We start from the raw sequence: 19561 nt of genomic DNA, 5'->3' as shown, positions 1-19561 counted from the left end.
TTTTCAGAAAAATTTAAAAACAAAACTTAAGCAATTTAATTTAAAAGAAAATACTTTTTTCTTCTTCTCTTTTTTCCTTTCTTAAGCCTATATGCCAACCATCTTCCTGGTTTGTTTCCAAACTCAAAATGTCTTTGCTTCACATAATTCAGTGTTACTTCTATTTCTTGAACTGTTTGCATGGACGGTTGTTGGTGTAATAAATTGATTTGATGAAAAAATTTAAGTCTTATACAATTCGATTTCTGTCTAATGGTGTCCTATATATCTTTTGCATCTTTTCCAGAGATTTTCCCTCTCTCGATTATATTGTATAAAGTAACCCCTCATAACGACTTTACTAGCCTCCCAGACAATTGCTAAATCTGTCCCTTTACCTAAGTTATTGTCAAAATATTCATGTAGGTTCTTTTTAGTGTCCTTTTACTATTGTCTTCTTTTGCAAAATAGATTCTTGTAATCTCCATCTATAACTCACACTCATCATTCTCTTTTAGCAGCCCCATAATCCCTTGCAGGGTGGAATCTGGGCAACTGAATGGAGCTAGCGGAATATTTACTAGCTGGATGCCCTTCCTGTTGCCAATACGGAGTTTTGTTCAGCAGATATATTCTCAGTGTGCTCAGAGAGAAATATCTGCCTCTACCTAGGATTGTACTCACTGTTGTGGTTCGCTGGCAGCAGGCAGAGGTATCGTACAGTGAGGACGAAAGGGAACCAGTCAGGGACTCTGGAGAGGACTCGGACGAGGGTCCTCCATCCAATGCAGGGATGGGGCCAGGACCATGTGGGAGTGGGGTGCTGCCTTCGGTCTTTTGGAGTCTGGCAGCAGTGAGGAAGAGGACCCAGGGAAGCCTGTTCCCAAGTGCGCATGTGTGCAGAGCTGCTAAAAAGCAAGAGCAGCTGAAGCAACTCGGGAGTAAGGCTGGGAGGTGATGGCCCCTTCCATCAGGGATAACAGCCCTCAGTGACGAAGAGCTTTGCAGGAAGCAAAGAAGTTCGTTAGATTCCGATTCCTCATTGAAAACCTGCGAACTCTGGTTTGTCTTTGCTGGAACTTCTGCTGATTTATATTCTCGTAATTGGACTTCTGTTTCTTGGCAGCCTTCCACAACCCTGAAAGGCGTGAGCTTATCTCAGGGAATTGTGTCTAATAAGTTTTGGCTGGGAATGCAACCAATTACCAGCGTCGCATTAAAATAAGTTTGATTTTACACTCAGTTTGTTTCCTTAATTTGGAGGAAGCCTGGGTCAGAACACTCGCATCATCCTGATTGTGAGGAGAATGTTCTGCCTTTAGGCCACTGCACCACCCATCTATAACTCACATTCTTGTTTTCTAAATACTCGCCACTCACAGGGTGCTTGGAGGTTACAGGATTTTTTTTAAAAAAAATTGCTCCTTTTCCCTTTGATGGAAACAACTACAGGTAAGTCTTTGACTTACAACAGTTCGCTTAGTGATCGTTTGAAGTTATGATAGCACTTTTCATTTTGCAAGCGGTTGTGTAAAAGCGCCGGACACCGAAACAGGAGAGCAAAAAGAGCCTTCCAACTGATTTTAACGCAACATTAATCAAATCAAAAGAATTCACAAGACATCTTAAGGGAGGGGGAGGAAAGAGTTTTATTTCTACCACAAAAAGTTGAAAAAAGTCAAAGAGCTGAGTAGGCAGATAATACAAAAACCAGTTTGTTATGAAGAAATCTGGTGTTATTCAGCCTCCACACGGTTAGTAAAAGGTAAAAGGCTGTTTTATTCGCATTAAGCAAAAAGGAGCACAATATAAACTTTTTATTTTCTGCGGCAGGAGGACAGTTGAGCGAAGAATCTAGTGTGGTGTTTTCTCAACCTTGGCCTGCTTAAGTTAGGTGGACTCCAAATCAACTTTTTGGCCTGCTTAAGTTAGGTGGACTTCAACACCCAGAATTGGTCTGTTTAAACTAGGTGGACTTCAACCTCCCAGAATTCCCCAGACAGCATGAGTGGCTACTGAAACAATACACGGATATATTTTGTAACTGAGCTACCTCTACATATATATATATAAATATGGGTATGTGTTTAGCTAATTAAAGAAGGACCACTGATGGCTAGTGCGGTAGAATAATAGAATGACGCAACAGAAAGTTGGGATAAGAGACAAAGAAATTCCTTTAGATTGATACACCCTTTACTGTACTTAAAATATAAGCAGGCCTATAGACTCTTCTCATTCACTAACAGGCTATCCCATCGTCCACCTTTCAACCCCTCCAAACCAAATTGACATTCTTTTTATTTTTCCCAGTGGAAGTTTCTGGGAGACGTCTCTGTATTTAGGCCCATCCTTTGGACAACGGTAGGTTTAGGGAATCTCCCGTATACGCACCCTTATTCCATCCTATGCAAAGCCCAGCTGCGAATTCTGTCCCCAGACAAAGGCCCAAAAGAAGAGTAGAGGCCGACTCCTCATTTCTGTCCTATGGGTTTAAGAATTTCAAGATTGGGACCTCATTCTTTTATGTCCGTACTTTGGGAAGGACAGAACCAATCTATCCCCTGCCTTTTAGACGATTATGTTTCTGTAGGTTGGCCGGTGGAGCAATTTCTCCCCCTGCCCCCAACCACTTGCAAATGAAGGAGGACACCAAACATATATGGTGGTGCAAGACAGGTGCGCATTTAAAACTTTGGTGCAGAAAAAGCAGGAAGGGTGAAGTTGCTTCCTTCACCTCTTCACTTGGAGCTTCCAACTCACTCTTTGGCGAAAAGGGTGCCTAGCTACATTTGCCCATCCGGGGGTGAAAAAAGCCAAACTTCATTTCATTGCCTTAGGGACAGATTTGATACACACAGCAAAGCAAAGAGTAAGATCTACAACACGGTTAATCAGTCTAGCTGAGGCTTCTGCTTGCCAGGTTAGAAAGACACAAGGTGACGCAAGTTGGAATTCCTCTGAAGATTGGTTCCGCCTCTGTTTACTCAGTTAGTTTCCGTTACCGGTTATTCCCCAAAGTTCTGTTCCTTCTTTCCCCCTACTTCCCCCTTTCTACTTTATCCTGACCCCCAGTTAGTAAGTAAACCACATCTCCTTGGTGTAACCCAATTTCTCCAGGTTGGGAATGCAGGCGTACTGGATCATCGGCGGTGGGCCACACATCAGGATGAGAACGTCATCTTCTTGGGGTGGAGGCATGTGTTCCTTGATCATGTCTTGGTTCACGAAGCCTTGGCTGTAATCCCACTCTGTGTTGGGAAAGATCACGTTTCTCTTATTATCTCTTTCAAACAAACCAAAAAGCAATGAGATGCACTAAACCAGTGGTCACCAACTGGTGGGCCGTGGACCACTGGTGGTCCATGAGAAAGTTTTTATGGTCCACAGAGAAATGACCCCCCCAAAGCAATTAATCCTGGCTGTGCGGGAACACAAGGCTGCACCGTCCACCTGCTGGCCCCCAGCTTTCGGCTGAGCGCAAACCTTACCTTCAGTAGAGCCATGCGAGCTGGAGCTGGAAGGTAAGACCAATGGCAGGGGAAGGAAATCCACCCTGGGGTGGCTTGTTGATGTTGGTGGGAAAGTCGGTCCCATATTCCGGAGCTGCAGGAGTCACAGGACTGGCCCTTTGGTCACCCCAGAGCAGCTCCTCCAGTCCATGGCAGGCCAGTGCACCCAGGTGGAGGAGCAGCTGCTCCAGGATGACCAAAGGGCCAGTCCTGTGACTCCTGCAGCTCTGGAATATAGGATCAACTTTCCCACCAACATCAGCAAGCCACCTTCAGTTAAAATTCGTATTAGTGGTCCGCGGGATTTAAAGTTATGAGTTTGGTGGTCCCTGAGGTCCAAAAGGTTGGCGACCCTTGCACTAAGGATCTTCAAAGGGGGCTTTGAAATAGATGGGCGGAAAAATGTTTCTTCATCTACAGTACCTTCCATTAGTTTCATCTCTTTCTCATGATTGAACAGTACGGTGGGCATGTTTATGACTCTTAAAACTAGAACAGCTAATTTGCACTTGCAAACTTTCTGCCATGAACAGACCAGAGGTGGTATTCAGTTGGTTCAGACCAGTTCTGGTGTACCGGTAGCAGAAATTTTGACTAGTTCGGAGAACTGGCAAATACCACCTCTGGCTGGCCCCACCCACCGCCCTCTTATTTTCCTGCCCTTTATTCCACTGATTTTTAGCTCAGCTGATTTGTGCAGCAGAGCAGATTTCCGCGCCTCAGCTGAGCTAAAGAACAGCTCACCTCACCAAGTGCAAACTTTTGAGTGCTGCATGCACAAAGTGCACAGAACCGGTGGCACGCAATTTGGAATCCTACCACTAGAACGGACCTGCCTGAATAAGTATGAAATGGTTTGAGGTTGCTGTGGGCAAATTTTGGATCACTCTGTACCCAGAACGCTTTTAATGAGACACCTGTGGCTCTCTACTGCTCTTTGGGGTTGAGACACCCAGTGCTACATTTAGCTGTAATTTCTCTCAATGGTACTCTTCAATGTTTAATCAAAGGGGCCAGTCATTAAACAAATTGCCCATCTGAAAAGGGTTCCCTAGTTGGTTTAAGTCAAACTGGGTTTTATAGAAGAAAGTATCTGTAGTTCAGGGCCCTTGGTCCTCTCTATGTGGTAGGTTTTTTTCTAGTTTTTTTTCATGACCCAACTAGGTAACATTATCAGGGCTAGAAAGAAGTGAAGTTTGTGGATTGGAGGAGAAAGAAAAGGAGAGAAGGACTGTGGGGTCCTTGGTGCTCTCAGAGCTTGGTTGTTTTCTAGCAGATGTTTCAGTTCCAGAAGAATCTACTGTCAATCATCTCTTGAAGACTTGCCAAGAAAACAATATGGAGGCTTCTAATAGATCCCCAGAAGTTAAGTTTATACTGAAGAAGTCAAGCTCTGAGACTATGGTAGGTAACCATCCCAAACAGATGAGAGTTTGATTTAAAAACTTAACTGATGTCAATCATGGGTTAATATCTGGATGGGAAATTCCTAGAATTGCAAACTAGGGTAGTGAGCTGGAAAAACATTGGATACAGCGGGAAACCACACGGCCATCAGAAATTAGATGTGACTCCAAGAAAATTTTACAGGGCTATGTTATTCAGCCACTAAGCAGAACATTGTAAAAGGTAAAGGTTCCCCTTGCACATCTGTGCTAGTCATTTCCGGCTCTAGGGGGCGGTGCTCATCTCCGTTACAAAGCCGAAGAGCCAGCACTGTCCGAAGACATCTCTGTGGTTATGTGGCCAGCATGGCTAAATGCCGAAGGCGCACAGAATGCTGCTATCTTCCCACCAAGCGGGTCCCTATTTTTCTACTTGCATTTTTTACGTGCTTTCAAACTGTTAGGTTGGCAGAAGCTGGGACAAGGAACGGGAGCTCACTCCGTTACACGGCATTGGGGATTCGAACCGCCGAACTGCCGATCTTTCTGATCAACCAAGCTCAGCGTCTTAGCCACTGAGCCACCGCGTCCCTAAGAATATTGTAGCATCTTCCAATTTATAACTCCACCTTGGATTACTTACTCTCAGGAGCTCTATCCAACGTGTACCACAGCTTAAACTTGGCTGAATGTTGAGCTTGTACTTCCTCAAGTTCTGAGCGTAGCAAGATGTCACTTTCAGTCTGTCCCGGAAACACAACATTGTCGTTTTTATCTCACACATTTCATTGTTGAACAACTCAAAAATATCGATCCCCTCTTAAAAATCCCACGAAAATAAATTGTGAAACCAGACCTAAAGCAAACCACCCTGGAAGCAAAATTTAAACCATCAAAAAAATAAAAAAGTTAACTACTAGCGGTAATCTTTGAGTCTACTCAAAAAATAATTCCCGTGTAATGTGAATAAATGGTTAAGGTGTTGATGCTGTACCATTATCAAAGTTCAGGCTGATTACATTTGATTGAAAAGCACTTGTTCTGAGCTGTTAATCAACATGCCAAAGTGTTCCATTCAGTTCTAAAATGAATCTATTTCATTTTGGGCATTCTGTCTAGAACATTTTAACCACTTCTGGTTGAGAGGATTTGCAACTATCAAACCACTCTGGTGAGAACAACTTAATTGGAGAAGATTTTTGGTTTCGTGTAGAAGGAAACTGATTTGCTCTGACTGGAGGGGAATGGATTTATACACCTTGCAGACAGCTGGTCATTTGCATCTTTTTAGAATTGTTGAGGCCATATGGAGATTTATCTGCGTCCTCAGACTCACTCTAAAGGGTTCTACAGTTCCTTTCAGCAGTTCCAAGAAGGCTCCACACCCATTTGCACCACTCGGGTGGCCCTGAGGACACAGACCTCCAAGTGGCCTCAACGACTCTCTAAAAGGATGCAAATGACCAGCTGTCTGCAAGGAGCATTAATCCTTCCCCTTCCCATCATCCAGTCAGAGCTGAAGAAGCTTCTGGTATGAGAAGCGAAACATATTCAAAAACAAAAACCAAGAAAGTCCAGTTGCCTCTTGAAAAAACACCTTTGGGACAGTTAACTTAAGCTTTTTCTCATTATTTCCTAAAAAAAAAAGGATCCAGAGTGAAGATGGAATATTACAAAAACCAAACCAAACTAGCTCAAAACCAAACTAGCTCATACATTTTGTAGGATATTCTCTTTCTTGTAGCAATTGGAAAGAAATAAGCAAGGCTTACAATTTCATGCAAGCTTCTTTGGAAAAAGGGTCCAATGAAAATAGTGGAATCAATACCTTGAGTAAATCTACATATGGCTTGAATATTGCTAGCATGAAATATCAGCACCTATCTTATTTATTCTCCACAACATACTTCCGTTGGTTCAATATGCTATTTGTGGGACTTCCGGTTTGAGCTTCTTCGGCAACAGACCGAAGCCTCGTCTCTGTGAGGTTTCGAATCGTGCTTGCCGCTGGAGCTCCCCGAGCCACCCCGTAGAGGTGGTGAAGAAGGGGAGACTGCCTGCAGGGTTGAGGAGAGCCACATCTCTCCTCCCCAGCTGGCCATTACTCCCTTTCCTGAAGGCGGTTGTAGTGGTGGTCAGAAATGGCCACCACAAAGAAGAACTCGACCGGAAAAGAATGTGCAGGAGGAAGGTAAGAAGAGAAAGTTTTGGTTGACCAGGTCAAACAGCAAAAGCAACAAATAAGGTACCCTGGAATTGAAACTATTTAAAAAAAAAACAATAACATTGTTCCCTAAGAAGATTTTTAAGCTGCGAAGGAGAGAGAAAAGGGAAAAGATTTGGTTTTTTTTTCTCCTTTTCCTATACTGACAGCTAAGAGACTTAAGCAAGAAATTGGAAAAAAATCCACTTTGACATTAATAGCCATTTAATGCTGAAAATAAAAAGTCAAAGGGATAATAAAGATTTCTGGATAATCAAAAGCTTTTGAAAACAGGAAAGGAGAGAAAAAGAATAAAAGGGCAGGATCTGGAAGGGAGGAGACTGCCTGGAATTAAAAAGAACTTACAGCAAAATCTCAAAAAGACTTCCAAAAGATACATTTTAGCTGAAACATCGCAACAAAAACCCCAGGAAGAGAAAGTGGAAAAAGAAATAAGAAGAAACAGCTTGGGACTATTTGGATTACTTGATGATCTCTGGATTTTTGGTTATTGTATTTGAATGACTAAAATCAATTGGGTGGTTGTTTAAAAGTGTTTAAAATGGCTCCACTTTTAGAAGAACTGAAAATGGAACTTAAAAAGTACAAAGAAGATGCACAAGAAGGGAGAGGTTCTTTTGGCTTCATATTTCAGTTTTTAGAAATGGAGATTTGGAACTATGAGAAACAACAAGAAATGCCTGCAGAACAAGAAGATTGCGACAAAGAAGAAGCCATCTTTAATGAACAAGTAATTTTAGGTGGGGAAAAGGGGGGAAAGAGAATGGAATGTTTAAGATTGGGAAAAACAACCCCCCCCCCCAAAAAAACAGAGTGAAAAATAAGTATAAAATTAGAAAGCAACAGAAGAGGGAAATGCAGAAGAGAGAATTAGAAGTAGAGAGACAAGGGGGTAAAAAGGGGAGGGAGAAGATGAGAGGGAAGAAAGAAAGGAAAAGAAGTTATAAAGGACAGAAACAAAATATAGAGAAACAGGGCCTATTTGGAGATAATGGGTGAAAATTTAATGGAAAAAGGGATTCTGCAAAAGTACATAAGATAGTATTGTTATATTAGAAATAATTTTAGAAAATATGCAACAATGTATGATTAAAATGTTTGATAAAATAGCTATTGTAATTCAGTGGAATGCTTGTCAATAAATAAATGTAACAAAATGAATATTTAATGATTTACAAAACATATGTGAAGAAAAATAAGGGAAAAATTAATTATGGAGATTATACGTGACTTTAAGGAAGCATGATATTTAATTGAAAAGAAATGTTAAAGATGTTAAGATTTTAATGATTATTAATGATAGAACTGAATTGGAATGGAATGAGGGTTTATAATTACATATAATCCTTTTTTAAAAAGAATATAGCGTGTACTATAAGAATGTACCAAGCAGAATTCGATTGGAAGTTATGTATTATGTATTATATTGAAGGTCATAACCTGAAGGTATATATTGAAGTTTTAATAAGAGTTGAATGGATGTAATTAAAAGATATAAAGGTGTCATACTCCAATTAACTACAGGAGAAAACTTGTTTAATGAGAAAAGATAATATGAAATTGAAACAGAACAGACAAAACTATAAATATAATAATTTGAATTGAGATGAGATAATCAAAATAAAATTGAGAAAATTAAAAGAGGGGAAAAACTATATAGAAAATGTAGAAGAGTATAAGATATGGAATAGAACACAAAAAGGAGCATGAAATTGAGTTTTGTGTCTGTATAAAGAAGTTCAACTTGGGACCATGCTATTTTCAAAAATATTTTGTATGTGTGAAAATCCAAATAAAACTTTATTAAAAAATATATATATGCTATTTGCTTAGTGAGAGAGTGAAGGAAATTGTCCTACCTGGTTAGCAAAGAGTAAATAGCAAACGGTGGGATCTTCCTTGTCCTTTACAATCGCTCGAATGAGTTGCAACATGGGAGTAATTCCTTCAGGGAAGAGGGAGAGAGAGAGACAGAAAGATAAAGAGAGAGAGAGAGAGAGAAAGAGAGAGAGGAGAAAAGACACACACACACACACACAGAGGAGAGAGAAAAGAGAGACACAGAGAGAGACAAAGACACAGAGAGAGAGAGAGAGAGAGAGACAGAGACAGAGAAGGACAGAGAGAAAGAGAGAGAGACACACACACGCAGATAGAAAGAGAGAGAGAGAGAAAAGAGAGACAGACACACACACAGGGGGGGGGAGAGAAATGGTTAAATGAATCTTGTCAACATCTGCAGAAGAGCAGGCAGAATTGGAGGTGGAGTTAAGTGAGACATCAGCCTGGAGTCCTTGTGCTACCATAAACACTTTAACTCCAACCCCTCTTGAATTCCATCGACTCTTTATCTAGCGCCAGTTTAGGGCTGCATATTAATTGACCAGATCCTTGTGAGCAGGATGGTCAATAAATCATCTTAACTAGAAGTTAACAGGTAATTCTTCCCACCCGACACATCCCACTGAATGACCAAAGGCAGGAAAATACCATTTGGGAGTACCTGTTCCACCTGCAATCATCCCGACGTATTTCACCTGCTTAAGCACAGGTTCAGATTTCTTGTCTGGACGAATCGCAAACACACCTGGAGAGTGGAAAAAATAATCAGGGCTGAGGAATTGGACTGGAGGCACGTAAAACATCTCAAATGCAAGACATGGGTTTGGAATGCCCATTGATGTCAGAGTTGACATCTTTTGCCCACTCCTAATCCCAATGATCTATCTAGAAAAAAAACCACAATGGGGAAAATTGTTCAAATATAACCTACATTGCTCATTGACTTGCAACCGTTCGAAGCCACAATGGACCAACTTGGGGGGCTACTTCAAAATCCTGCCTGTTGGGCCCGCCTGTGGTCACATGACCGAACTTTGGTTGCTGAGCAACTGGGGTGTATTTACAACCATGGTCACCTGAACGTGTTCGCCAAAAGTTGGCGTTTACTTCCAGGTTTCGGCCAAACCACTCCCATGGTGAACCATCGCTTCTGTCAACTTGCGAAGCATTCCTGACCTGCTTTTGAGTTGCCATAGGCAGGGGGGATGGGGAATCCAACCTTGCAGTGGCATCGTGAACTTGCATTTCAGTCAAGACAAAGCACATTCCAACTGGCAATGTCAAAGTCATGTCCATGGAGACCCAACAGCGGTCGGAGAGTGACTTCTACAACCCGCGAAATTGCTTTGTTGGGGAATGTGACTGTTGACACATCTTGGGGAGGGGGGGGAGGGGTAAACAAGGTCAGAGCCAAAGCATGGATTAAGTGAGGTCAGAGTTGGCTTCATTTGGTCCATGTTGACAGGAAGCTCCTAATAACTGGATTTCTTTTGAAGCTTGGCCTGAGGTTCATGATTTAAATAGTGCATCAGTCGGACAACTTCACTTAGGAACCACGGTGGCCTCTTCGTGACTATGATTGCTGCCATATTCACTTATACAACAACAAAAATAGTCATAAAATGGGATTGGTCCTATGATGGTTATGATGGACTTCTTTACCCCGCCCCCCAATTCTGTTGGCAACTATAAAATGGGCATAGAAATGTTTTATGAGTTGACACAGGCTCCATTACAGCCGTAAGTTTGAGAACTCCTTGCAGGATAAATCAGAGATGAAGACAACCTTCTCCAACTTGGCGTTGTTTCCAGAGCCTCACCTTTCCCCTCGTAAACGAGCAATCCACTGGGTCCCCGAAAATCAATGGTGTCCCCCATCTTTAGATTCTCCAGATACTGGGACATTTTCCCTCCTTCGGGAAATTTGGGGTTAACCCCTTTGAAATAGATCTATAGGGGAGAAAATACCTTTAAAACTGAATGTGCAGATGAGAAAGATGAAGTCATTCAGATGCCTGCAAATCCATGATGCTCAAGACAAATGGACCACAGCCAGAGGTGGTCTTCAGCAGGTTCTGACCAGTTCTGGAGAACCGGTAGTGGAAACTTTGAATAGTTCGGAGAACCGGCAAATCCCACCTCTGACTGGAGATTTTACAGTATCCTTCCCCTGCCACGCCCACCAAGCCACGCCCACAGAACCGGTAGTCAAAAAATTTGAATCCCACCACATATAAAAGGCGTCTGCAAGTTTGTAATCAGATCACGCACAAAAAAACGCTTCTATCCTGAAACATTTTCACAACTGATTCCTCTGAAGATATATTGAATGTCAACTTGCATTATCTCAGAACGAACCTGTTTAAAGAAATTATCTTTTTACCCTTAAGAGTTTCTTCTCCAAAGCTTTTACCTTCACTGGGGAAAGATTCATATTTTAATGCAGTCGATTATTTTTTTTAATATTTTTTTATTTTTAATACAATCATTCCATCTTCAGTTGAACAGTATGTGTTGTCTGGGTACAAACATCCTTGTTAAACAATATTCAAAATTACAACATCCTTCTTTACATATTAATTCTGCAATATTTAACATAATGATGTCCACCTATTAATTATACTAATTGATTATACAATATTAACGTAGTAGTATTCAACATGTTAATCATATTATCTCTTTTAACACATCATCTTTAATACAGTAGATTCCTAAAGTGAATATTTATCTACCTACCTACCTACCTATCAATCATAGATATAGATAGATATATATAAATGGATGGATGGATGGATGGATAGATAGCTAGATAGCTAGATAGATTCCCACAATGGAAAAACTGATGGAACTAGCAGAGATGGCTCAATTAACTGCTTTAATCGGAGAAAAAGATATTATATCAACTTTGTTTCTACTTGGAAACCATTTCTGGATTTTGTGCTCATGATGGAAAAACAATGAAACCGTGACTTTGGTTTTTGTTGATTAGATAAGTTTGTTATAGAACTGGCTAGCACGTATTAAGTATGTAAACTTAAAAACTCGAGTCTGTAACGTTTCTATCTTATTCTACTCTGCTAAGAAGAGTCAAAAGTCAATGCTTTTCTTTTCTTGCTCCCGTGTTCCCCTACATTTCTTTCTCTTCCCTTTCCCCACTATTTCAGTTTTCCTTTGTGCTTTATATCTTGATCAGCGTAATGAAATGATTAATTGCAAAGCTGTTACCTTCACAACCAGATCCACGAATCCTTTGTCGTCATCACTGCTGACAGGCGTGTAAGGTCTGATCACCAAATTCCCGTCGATCCTGGCCGAGAGGTAAACATGCTGCCCTTGAAGGTCAAGCAAAACATTCAAAAGATGAAACAAGTGTCAACTCATAAAACATTTCTATGGCTGTTTTATACCGTAGTTGCCAATAGAAAGAGAGGGGAGGAAAGGGGTTTGAAAAAGCAGTGCGGCAGCTTGGAATTGAAAGTGCATTCTATGTATAGTTTTTCAGAGATTGTAACTATCCCAGTGGTCGCCAACCAGTGGGCCGGGGACCACTGATGGTCCATGAGAAAATTTTGGTGGACCGCAGAGAAATGTCACCCTCAAAGCAATTAATCCAGGCTGTTCAGGAACACAAGGCTGTGCCGCCCACGTGGCCCACGTGAACACAAGGCTTGTGTCACTTGCATTGCGAACAAAACGAGGTAGTGAGGGGAGGGGGGAAAGGGCAGAAGGGGGGAACTTGCCCCACTCGCTCCATGTGCCTGGCCTGGCCACCAGGCTGCTTCTTTCCACTTCTTTCTTCTTCGGCTTTTCAATGCACACAAAAAAGCAGCAGAAGTCTCTCTTTCTCTCCCCCAAACTTTGCCAGAAATGAGTCTTTGGGACCCAGCAAGGCCTCCTGCTCCAAGAGTCTGAATTGGCACGACTAGTCTCACAAAGACTCATTTCTGACGAAGTTTGGGGGAGAGAAAGAAAGATTTCTGCTGCTTTCCTTGCACAAAGGCAAAAGTCTCTCTGTCTCTTCCCCTGAGAACAGAGCTGGAGATCCTGTGATCCCAAATAAAAACGATCGATCAGTAGGAAAACGGGATGGGGGATTTTCCTGTAGACTTTTTTGGGGGGATTTTCCCAGGGTCTCTGGTCCATAGGATTTAAAGTTATGAGTTTGGTGGTCCCTGAGGTCCAAAAGGACTAGGTGACTGAAGTTTCTGCTGTGCAAAATTCTAACTGGAGAACATGATGACTCCTGGCTATGGACGTGTCCCATTGGAGAATATGAATTATGATACACCCAGGGTGTGAGAGGAAAACCAGAGTCAAGGATGACAATGAGTGATGTGTCTCAGAGTCAGCTACAGCCAGGCAGTGCCGGACATGTTAACTCCCAATAAATCCTTTTGAAGTTTTGGAAGTTTGGCTCGAGACTCAGGATTTAAATGGGGGTCACTGCCAGAACCCTGATAGCAAGACAGACCATCATTCAGCTTCCTTAGCTTAGCTTTGCCTCATTATTTATGGAACTAGTTTGCATTTGATGATGCAATAAATAAATAACAATAATAAAACTAATAATAAATAACAACAATAATAAAACTGCCTATCCGCTCAGACATTACTTTAACAGCTCTTTTAAGTCGTTGGTTTGGACTTGGAACTGTGAAGTTTTTAAACCAGTCCCAGTCTGTGAATCAAATGGAAGATTCAATCTTAAATAACAACAATAATAACAACAACAAGTTGACAAAGTTCTTGAAAATGAACAGGTCAAGATCCTGAGTTCTTTTTTTCAGTGCCGTTGTAAGTTCGAATGGTTACTAAATGAACTTTTGAAGGACGGCCTGTACTGAAAGCAAAACAATAATTAGGCTGATTTTTTTTTTTGAGGGGGGGGGGATGGGGAAGAATGGGGAAGGGGACAGCTAAAATAAAACCGATCAAAGCTTGTGAATGCAGCCCCCCAAAAGATAACTGATTGTTGTTTGCACTGTTATTCTTCTGGATAAATTCCTGGAAAACATTATGCGTAGCGTGATGGGTGTTTTTGAGAGACACACAGCAGAATATGCTTTTTATTTTTTTTGTATCCTTGAAGTTTATACTACTCCCATGGTTGCAAGGCACCAACACAACGCACCACAGCTGTTTCCCTGTGCAAAATGCCTCTGGCAGAGGAAAGGAGCAGCTGGCTTCCAATTACGGATTCCACTCGGCAACCAAGGGAAGAAAGAAAGGCCAAAACAAAAACATGGAAGCCATGGTTGCAAATTCGCTCGATACCCATCCAGGGCTTTCTACTGGCTACAAACTATAAACAATCACAATTGTGTGTGTGTTGTTTTTTTTTTGTCTAGGGTGTCACACTGGGAATTGGGTGGCACCAGGAGAAGTAAACAACTAAATATTCTTTGTGAGGATCCAAAGAGTAGCCATGTCGGGATGATCTATGGAAATTCATGGATCAGGATTAAGTTAGCAGGCGGTCTCTTAACTCAGCAAGATGGTTGTGTTTTCTTCTGTTATTAGTTCAGTTGTGTTTAGCTTTTGGGTTGGGAGTTTGAGCTGCGTGGATGAATTTTCCTATTCATTTAAAGAGTGGGTCTAGATCGGTTTAAATTTAGGTAGAATTTTTCCACCATCAATGCACTCTTCCTTCTAGCTAACAGAGCTTTTCTTTAAAGAAAGAAAAAAATAAACCAGGGAAGAAGAGGAGAAAGAAGAAAGGAAAAAGAAGAAGAGGGAGGAGAAAGAGAAGGAGGAGGAGGAGAAAGAAGAAAGGAAAAAAAGAGGGAGGAGGAGAGAAGGAGAAGAAAAAAGAAAGGAAAAAGAAGGGGGAAGAGGAGGGGAAGAGGAAAAACAAGAAGAGGAGGAGGAGGAGGAAGGAAGGAAGGAACGAAGCAAGGAAGAAGAGGAGGTAAAAGAAGAAAGAAAAAATAAGAGGGAGGGAGAAGGCAAAGGAGAAGAAGACATAACTTTCTTTCCAAGTCCACAATTCAATTCAAAGATGTTAATTTTTTCCTCTAGTCCCCCTCCAAGTACCTTTATTTTAACACAAACAGCTTACCCACAGGAAGCCCCAACACATGTCTTGGGCTTGGCAGGGCAAAGCGAAACTTTCTGGTGTCATGACTGATGTGCTGAAAAAGAGAGAAATAAACATCATAAAACTAGAGAACAGCTCTACATGTCCATCAAAGCCCAAATGTTTATAATCGAGATACCTTATCTGCATTTCAGAACTGTGCAAATTGAAGAAATAAACACAGTTCTCAACAGCACCTAACCAAGACTGACTGCTTAATCGTCTTTCGTTGTTTATGAAACTATCTGACCAAACAATTGAAAGCCAACCCTTCAGTTACACGTTTTGGGCAGGCCACATATGTAGGACTTGGAATAAGAGTTGGAAGGTCTTCTAGGCCAACCCCTGCTTGAGCAGGAGAACCTATGCCATTTCAGACAACTGGCTGTCTAGTCTCTTCTTAAGAACTTCCAGGGGTAGAGCAGCCACAACTTCTGGTGACAAGTTGTTCCACTGGTTAAATGTTCTCACTGCTGGTAAGTTTCTCCTTAGTTCTAGGTTGCTTCTCTTCTCGATTAGTTTCCACCCATGGCTTCTTTTCCTGCCTTCAGGTGCTTTGAAGAATAAGTTGACCTCTTCTTCTTTGGGGCAGCCCCTCAGATATTGGAAGGCTGCTGTCATGTCTCCCCTAGTCCTTCTTTTCCCTAAACTAGACATATCCAGTTCCTGCAACCGTTCTTCATATGTTTTAGCCTCCAGTCCCCTAATCATCCTGGTTGCTCTTCTATGCACTCTTTCCAGAATCTCCACATCTTTTTTAGATTGTGATGACCAAAACTGGATGTGATATTCCAAGTGTGATCTTACACAAAGGATTTATCAAGTGTTACTAGTACTTCACAGTATTAATACTTCACATAAAAGAGGGCAGGAACCTAACTGCACAGCCATCAACTAAATTCATGATTATTATTTTTTGACCCTACACCCATACATATTTGCGGTTGCAGTGATAAGTCTATAAAGGTAAAGGTTCCTCTCGCACATAAGTGCTAGTCGTTTCTGGCTCTAGGGGGAGCTGCTCCTCTCTATTACAAAGCTGAAGAGCCAGAGCTACGAAGACGTCTCCATGGTCATGTGGCCGGCAGGACTAAATGCCTTTGAAGGTGCATGGAATGCTGTTACCTTCCCACCAAAGTGGTCCCTATTTTGCTACTTGCATTTTTTACATACTTTCAAACTGCTAGGTTGGCAGAAGCTGGGACAAGGAACAGGAGCTCACTCTGTTACGTGGCGCTAGGGATTCGAGCCGCCGACCTGCCGACCTTTTTCTGATCAACAAGCTCAGCGTCTTAGCCACTGAGCCACCACTTCCCTTGACAATTCTATACGAAGTTCTAAACAATATTCAACAAAAGAGTCCAAAAACACCACACCACATCATGACAACCCTTCTTTCATGCATGGATGGGACACAGATCAGATCAATAAATCCAGACCCGGAGCTAAGGTCACACATTCAGATAATATAATGAGTTACGTTCATAGAGCAAACATTTTAGAAAGCTGGCTGCTCAAATGATCCATATTTTTAATACTATCTGCCAATAGGCTCGCATAAATTAGAAATCAGGGCAGCTGCAGATTGAAAAGGTTAAGTTTAGCCTTTTAGTAAAAGAGCCCAATCAGGAAGAATCATTATGAGGTCGATCCACTTCATTTGAAATAATAAATATGGGCGTATTAGATCTCCAAATCTTCCAATTTTACACACAAGGCTTTCTACTTGATTTATCAAGTTACATGGCGATACAAGCACAGTACATCAAACATCTCCCCAACATTACTAATTTTCCATCAATGCAGAATTTTATTTTCTATAGTGTGTTCTATTGCTTGCAAGCCCACCTAGAATCACTGCGATCGAGTAGGTGTCTATAGAAAATTTCTAAATAAATTTAAATGTAAATATCGAGGAGAGTTGGTTCAATATCCAGTTTTTCAACCTCTCCGTATTACGAAAGGCCACAGCACTAACCTGCATTTTGCAATATTTCTCAATGAATATACAATGCCTCAAAGGTTGATATAGATAAAACTGCCACATATCAACAGTTAAGAAGTAGGAAATATTTATTCTGCCTACTTCAATCTTGGTTTCTTGGCATACTGACATCAGTTTGGGTATTAAAACATTTTTTAAAAAATTGGGGAGAGAGAGAGAATGAGGGAGAGAGAGGGAGGGAGAGGAGAGGAGAGGGAGGGAGAGGAGAGGGGGAGGGAAGAAGGAAAAGAGAGAGAGAAGAGAGGGAGAGAGAGAGGAGAGGGAGGAAGGGAGAGAGATGAGGGGAGGGAGGGAGAGAGAGAGGGAGGGAGGGAGAGGGAGAGAGAGAGAGAGAGAGAGAGAGAGAGAGAGAGAGAGAGAGAGAGACATAAGAAAGCAATTTATGTGTTACCTCTTTATCGATCAGCCTTAATGCATATTTTACATCTGGATTTTCTAGTGTGATCGGAGGCAGAGATTTCGAGAAAAGGCGCTTGATCAAACTGATCACGAAATAGACTGGAAACAGGACAATGTTTCCTAACTGTAACGTAAAGAAAGAAGATGTTAAAATTCAGCATCCTGACTGGATAAACAGAAATAAATTAGAAAATGGCTACGAACAAAACAAACAAACAAGCATAATAAGAGTGCTTTTTCAGTATTATCTACCAACCATGAAAGTCTATCATGTAATCACATTTAAATATTATTATTAGATGGTAGTAAAGATACGAGTTCTTCCTTTCCGAAATCAAGTGATATGTTCGCATTAGCACAGGAGCCTCTGTGGCACCGTTGTTAGAGTGCAGTACTGCAAGCTACTTTTGCAGCCAGCTGCCTACAATTTGGCAGTTCAAATCCCACCAGGCTCAAGTTTGACTCAGCTTTTTATCCTTCTCAGGTGGGTAAAATGAGGACCCAAATTGTGTGTGTGTGTGGGGGGGAAGAGGCTGACTCTGCAAACCGCTTAGAGAGGGCTGCTAAGCACTGTGAAGCGGTATATAAGTTTAAGTGCTATTACTATTGTCTTGTAAGGAGAGCAATAAGGTGAACTGAGAAAAATATGTCTTTTCACAACTTTTTCAAAGTTCCCAAGTATTCCTGCATTGGTTAATTCCGCAATTGTTTCAATAACCCAGTTAGTTAGTTAGATCAGGATTATCCTGGACATACCACGAGATAGGAACATGGAGATTTATTCAAAGCTATTCGGGGAATGCTGGGGACACGGGGGCTCAGAGGTTAAAGATGCTGAGCTTGTCAGCTGGAAATAGCCTAAGTTCAAGACCCGAGCACTGTGAGATGTGGGTGAGTTCCCGTTTCTCATCTTGGCTCCTGCCCACTGAGCAGTTGGATAGCAAGCAAATGCGAGTAGATCAATAGGTATCACTTCAGTGGGAAGGTAACGATACGTTTGACTTTAGCATATCACCATGCCGGCCACATGACCATGGAAGATGTCTTCGGAAAACTCTGGCTCCCTCAGCAAAGAATTGGAGTTGTAATTTGCACCCTAGAGTCAGATACAACTAGATAGGGGAAACTTTTTACATATAGTGAATGTCTATCTCAGGGTCTCCAAACTTGGCCACTTTAAGACTTCAACTCCCAGAATTCTCCAGCCAGGAGTTGAAGTCCACAGATCTTAAAGTAGCCAAGTTTGGAGACCTCTGTACTATCTGAATAAACAAATGGTGGATTTTCCTTCTAATCCCTGTCACTTACACATACATTCGCATAGTTAAAAACATGGTTTAAGAGATAAAATGTCCATATCTCTCATCAGTAAAAACATTCTGTAAGCAATATTATTTGAAAATACTTTCCTTCTGATAAGATGCTGTAGGAGACTGATGGGTTGTGAGTCTATTTCCCCTCCAAAATATGCTTTACAAATCTGCATTTACAATGTAAGCCAGTGAAAAGCTCCTTCTTGCAAAAGACGAATATTTCAAGGCTGCAACAACTCCTACACCAAATAGTAGAGATTCTTCCCCGGTGTGCCAGCAGATATTTGGCCTTGAGGATCTTGTTACTAACCCTGCTTTCCAACTGCTATAAACCTTCCCTTCATTCCAAGGTAAGATCTTCATCAAATTTGCTTGCGTAACTGAAATGTACTTGAATTTTCGACACACATGTGTGGGCTATTTGTCTAACTGAACTTACAGGGTTGGCCTTGGTGATGTAAGGCCTGATAAAACAGCAAGTATCAGTATTCAGGTCAATTCTAATCCCAGGAGAAATCAACCCTGACTGTCCTTTGGAAGGACAGATGCTGAAGCTGAAATACTTTGGCCACCTAAGGAGAAGAGAGGACTTCCTTGGAGAAGACATTGATGTTGGGAAAGATGGAAGACCAAAGGAGAAGGGGGTGGCAGAGATAGTACTAGCAACAGCACTTATATACTGCTTCACAGCCCTCTCTAAGTGGTTTACAGAGTCAGCCTCTTGCCCCCCAACGATCTGGGTCCTCATTTTTCCAACCTTGGAAGGACAGAAGGCTGAGTCAACCTTGAGCTGGTCGGGATTGAACTGCTGGCAGTGGAATGCAGA

At 41.6% G+C, this 19561-nt stretch overlaps 1 protein-coding gene across 1 annotated transcript in view; it reads right to left on the bottom strand.

Moving 5' to 3' along the window:
• Positions 1 to 1613: 1613 nt before the first annotated feature.
• The window catches only part of LOC113436554 (NADH-cytochrome b5 reductase 3), a 30365-nt gene continuing 12417 nt past the window's right edge, over positions 1614 to 19561 (bottom strand). Inside the window, exons 2-9 of the mRNA XM_026701026.2 lie at positions 17415 to 17546; positions 15001 to 15073; positions 12168 to 12274; positions 10763 to 10892; positions 9604 to 9687; positions 8960 to 9045; positions 5520 to 5619; positions 1614 to 3230 (exon numbers count right to left, since the gene is read on the bottom strand). Of these exons, the coding sequence (XP_026556811.1) occupies positions 3055 to 3230; positions 5520 to 5619; positions 8960 to 9045; positions 9604 to 9687; positions 10763 to 10892; positions 12168 to 12274; positions 15001 to 15073; positions 17415 to 17546 (888 nt within the window). The 3' untranslated portion in view covers positions 1614 to 3054. The remainder of the gene's footprint in view (positions 3231 to 5519; positions 5620 to 8959; positions 9046 to 9603; positions 9688 to 10762; positions 10893 to 12167; positions 12275 to 15000; positions 15074 to 17414; positions 17547 to 19561) is intronic.

The sequence above is a fragment of the Pseudonaja textilis genome, chromosome 5 (genome assembly GCF_049901715.1).
Source record: "Pseudonaja textilis isolate UNSWEBS1 chromosome 5, rPseTex1.2, whole genome shotgun sequence".
NCBI classification, from domain to species: Eukaryota; Metazoa; Chordata; class Lepidosauria; order Squamata; family Elapidae; genus Pseudonaja; species Pseudonaja textilis.
Note: the sequence above shows the minus strand (reverse complement) of the source record. Positions and strands in the feature narration are given on the sequence as shown.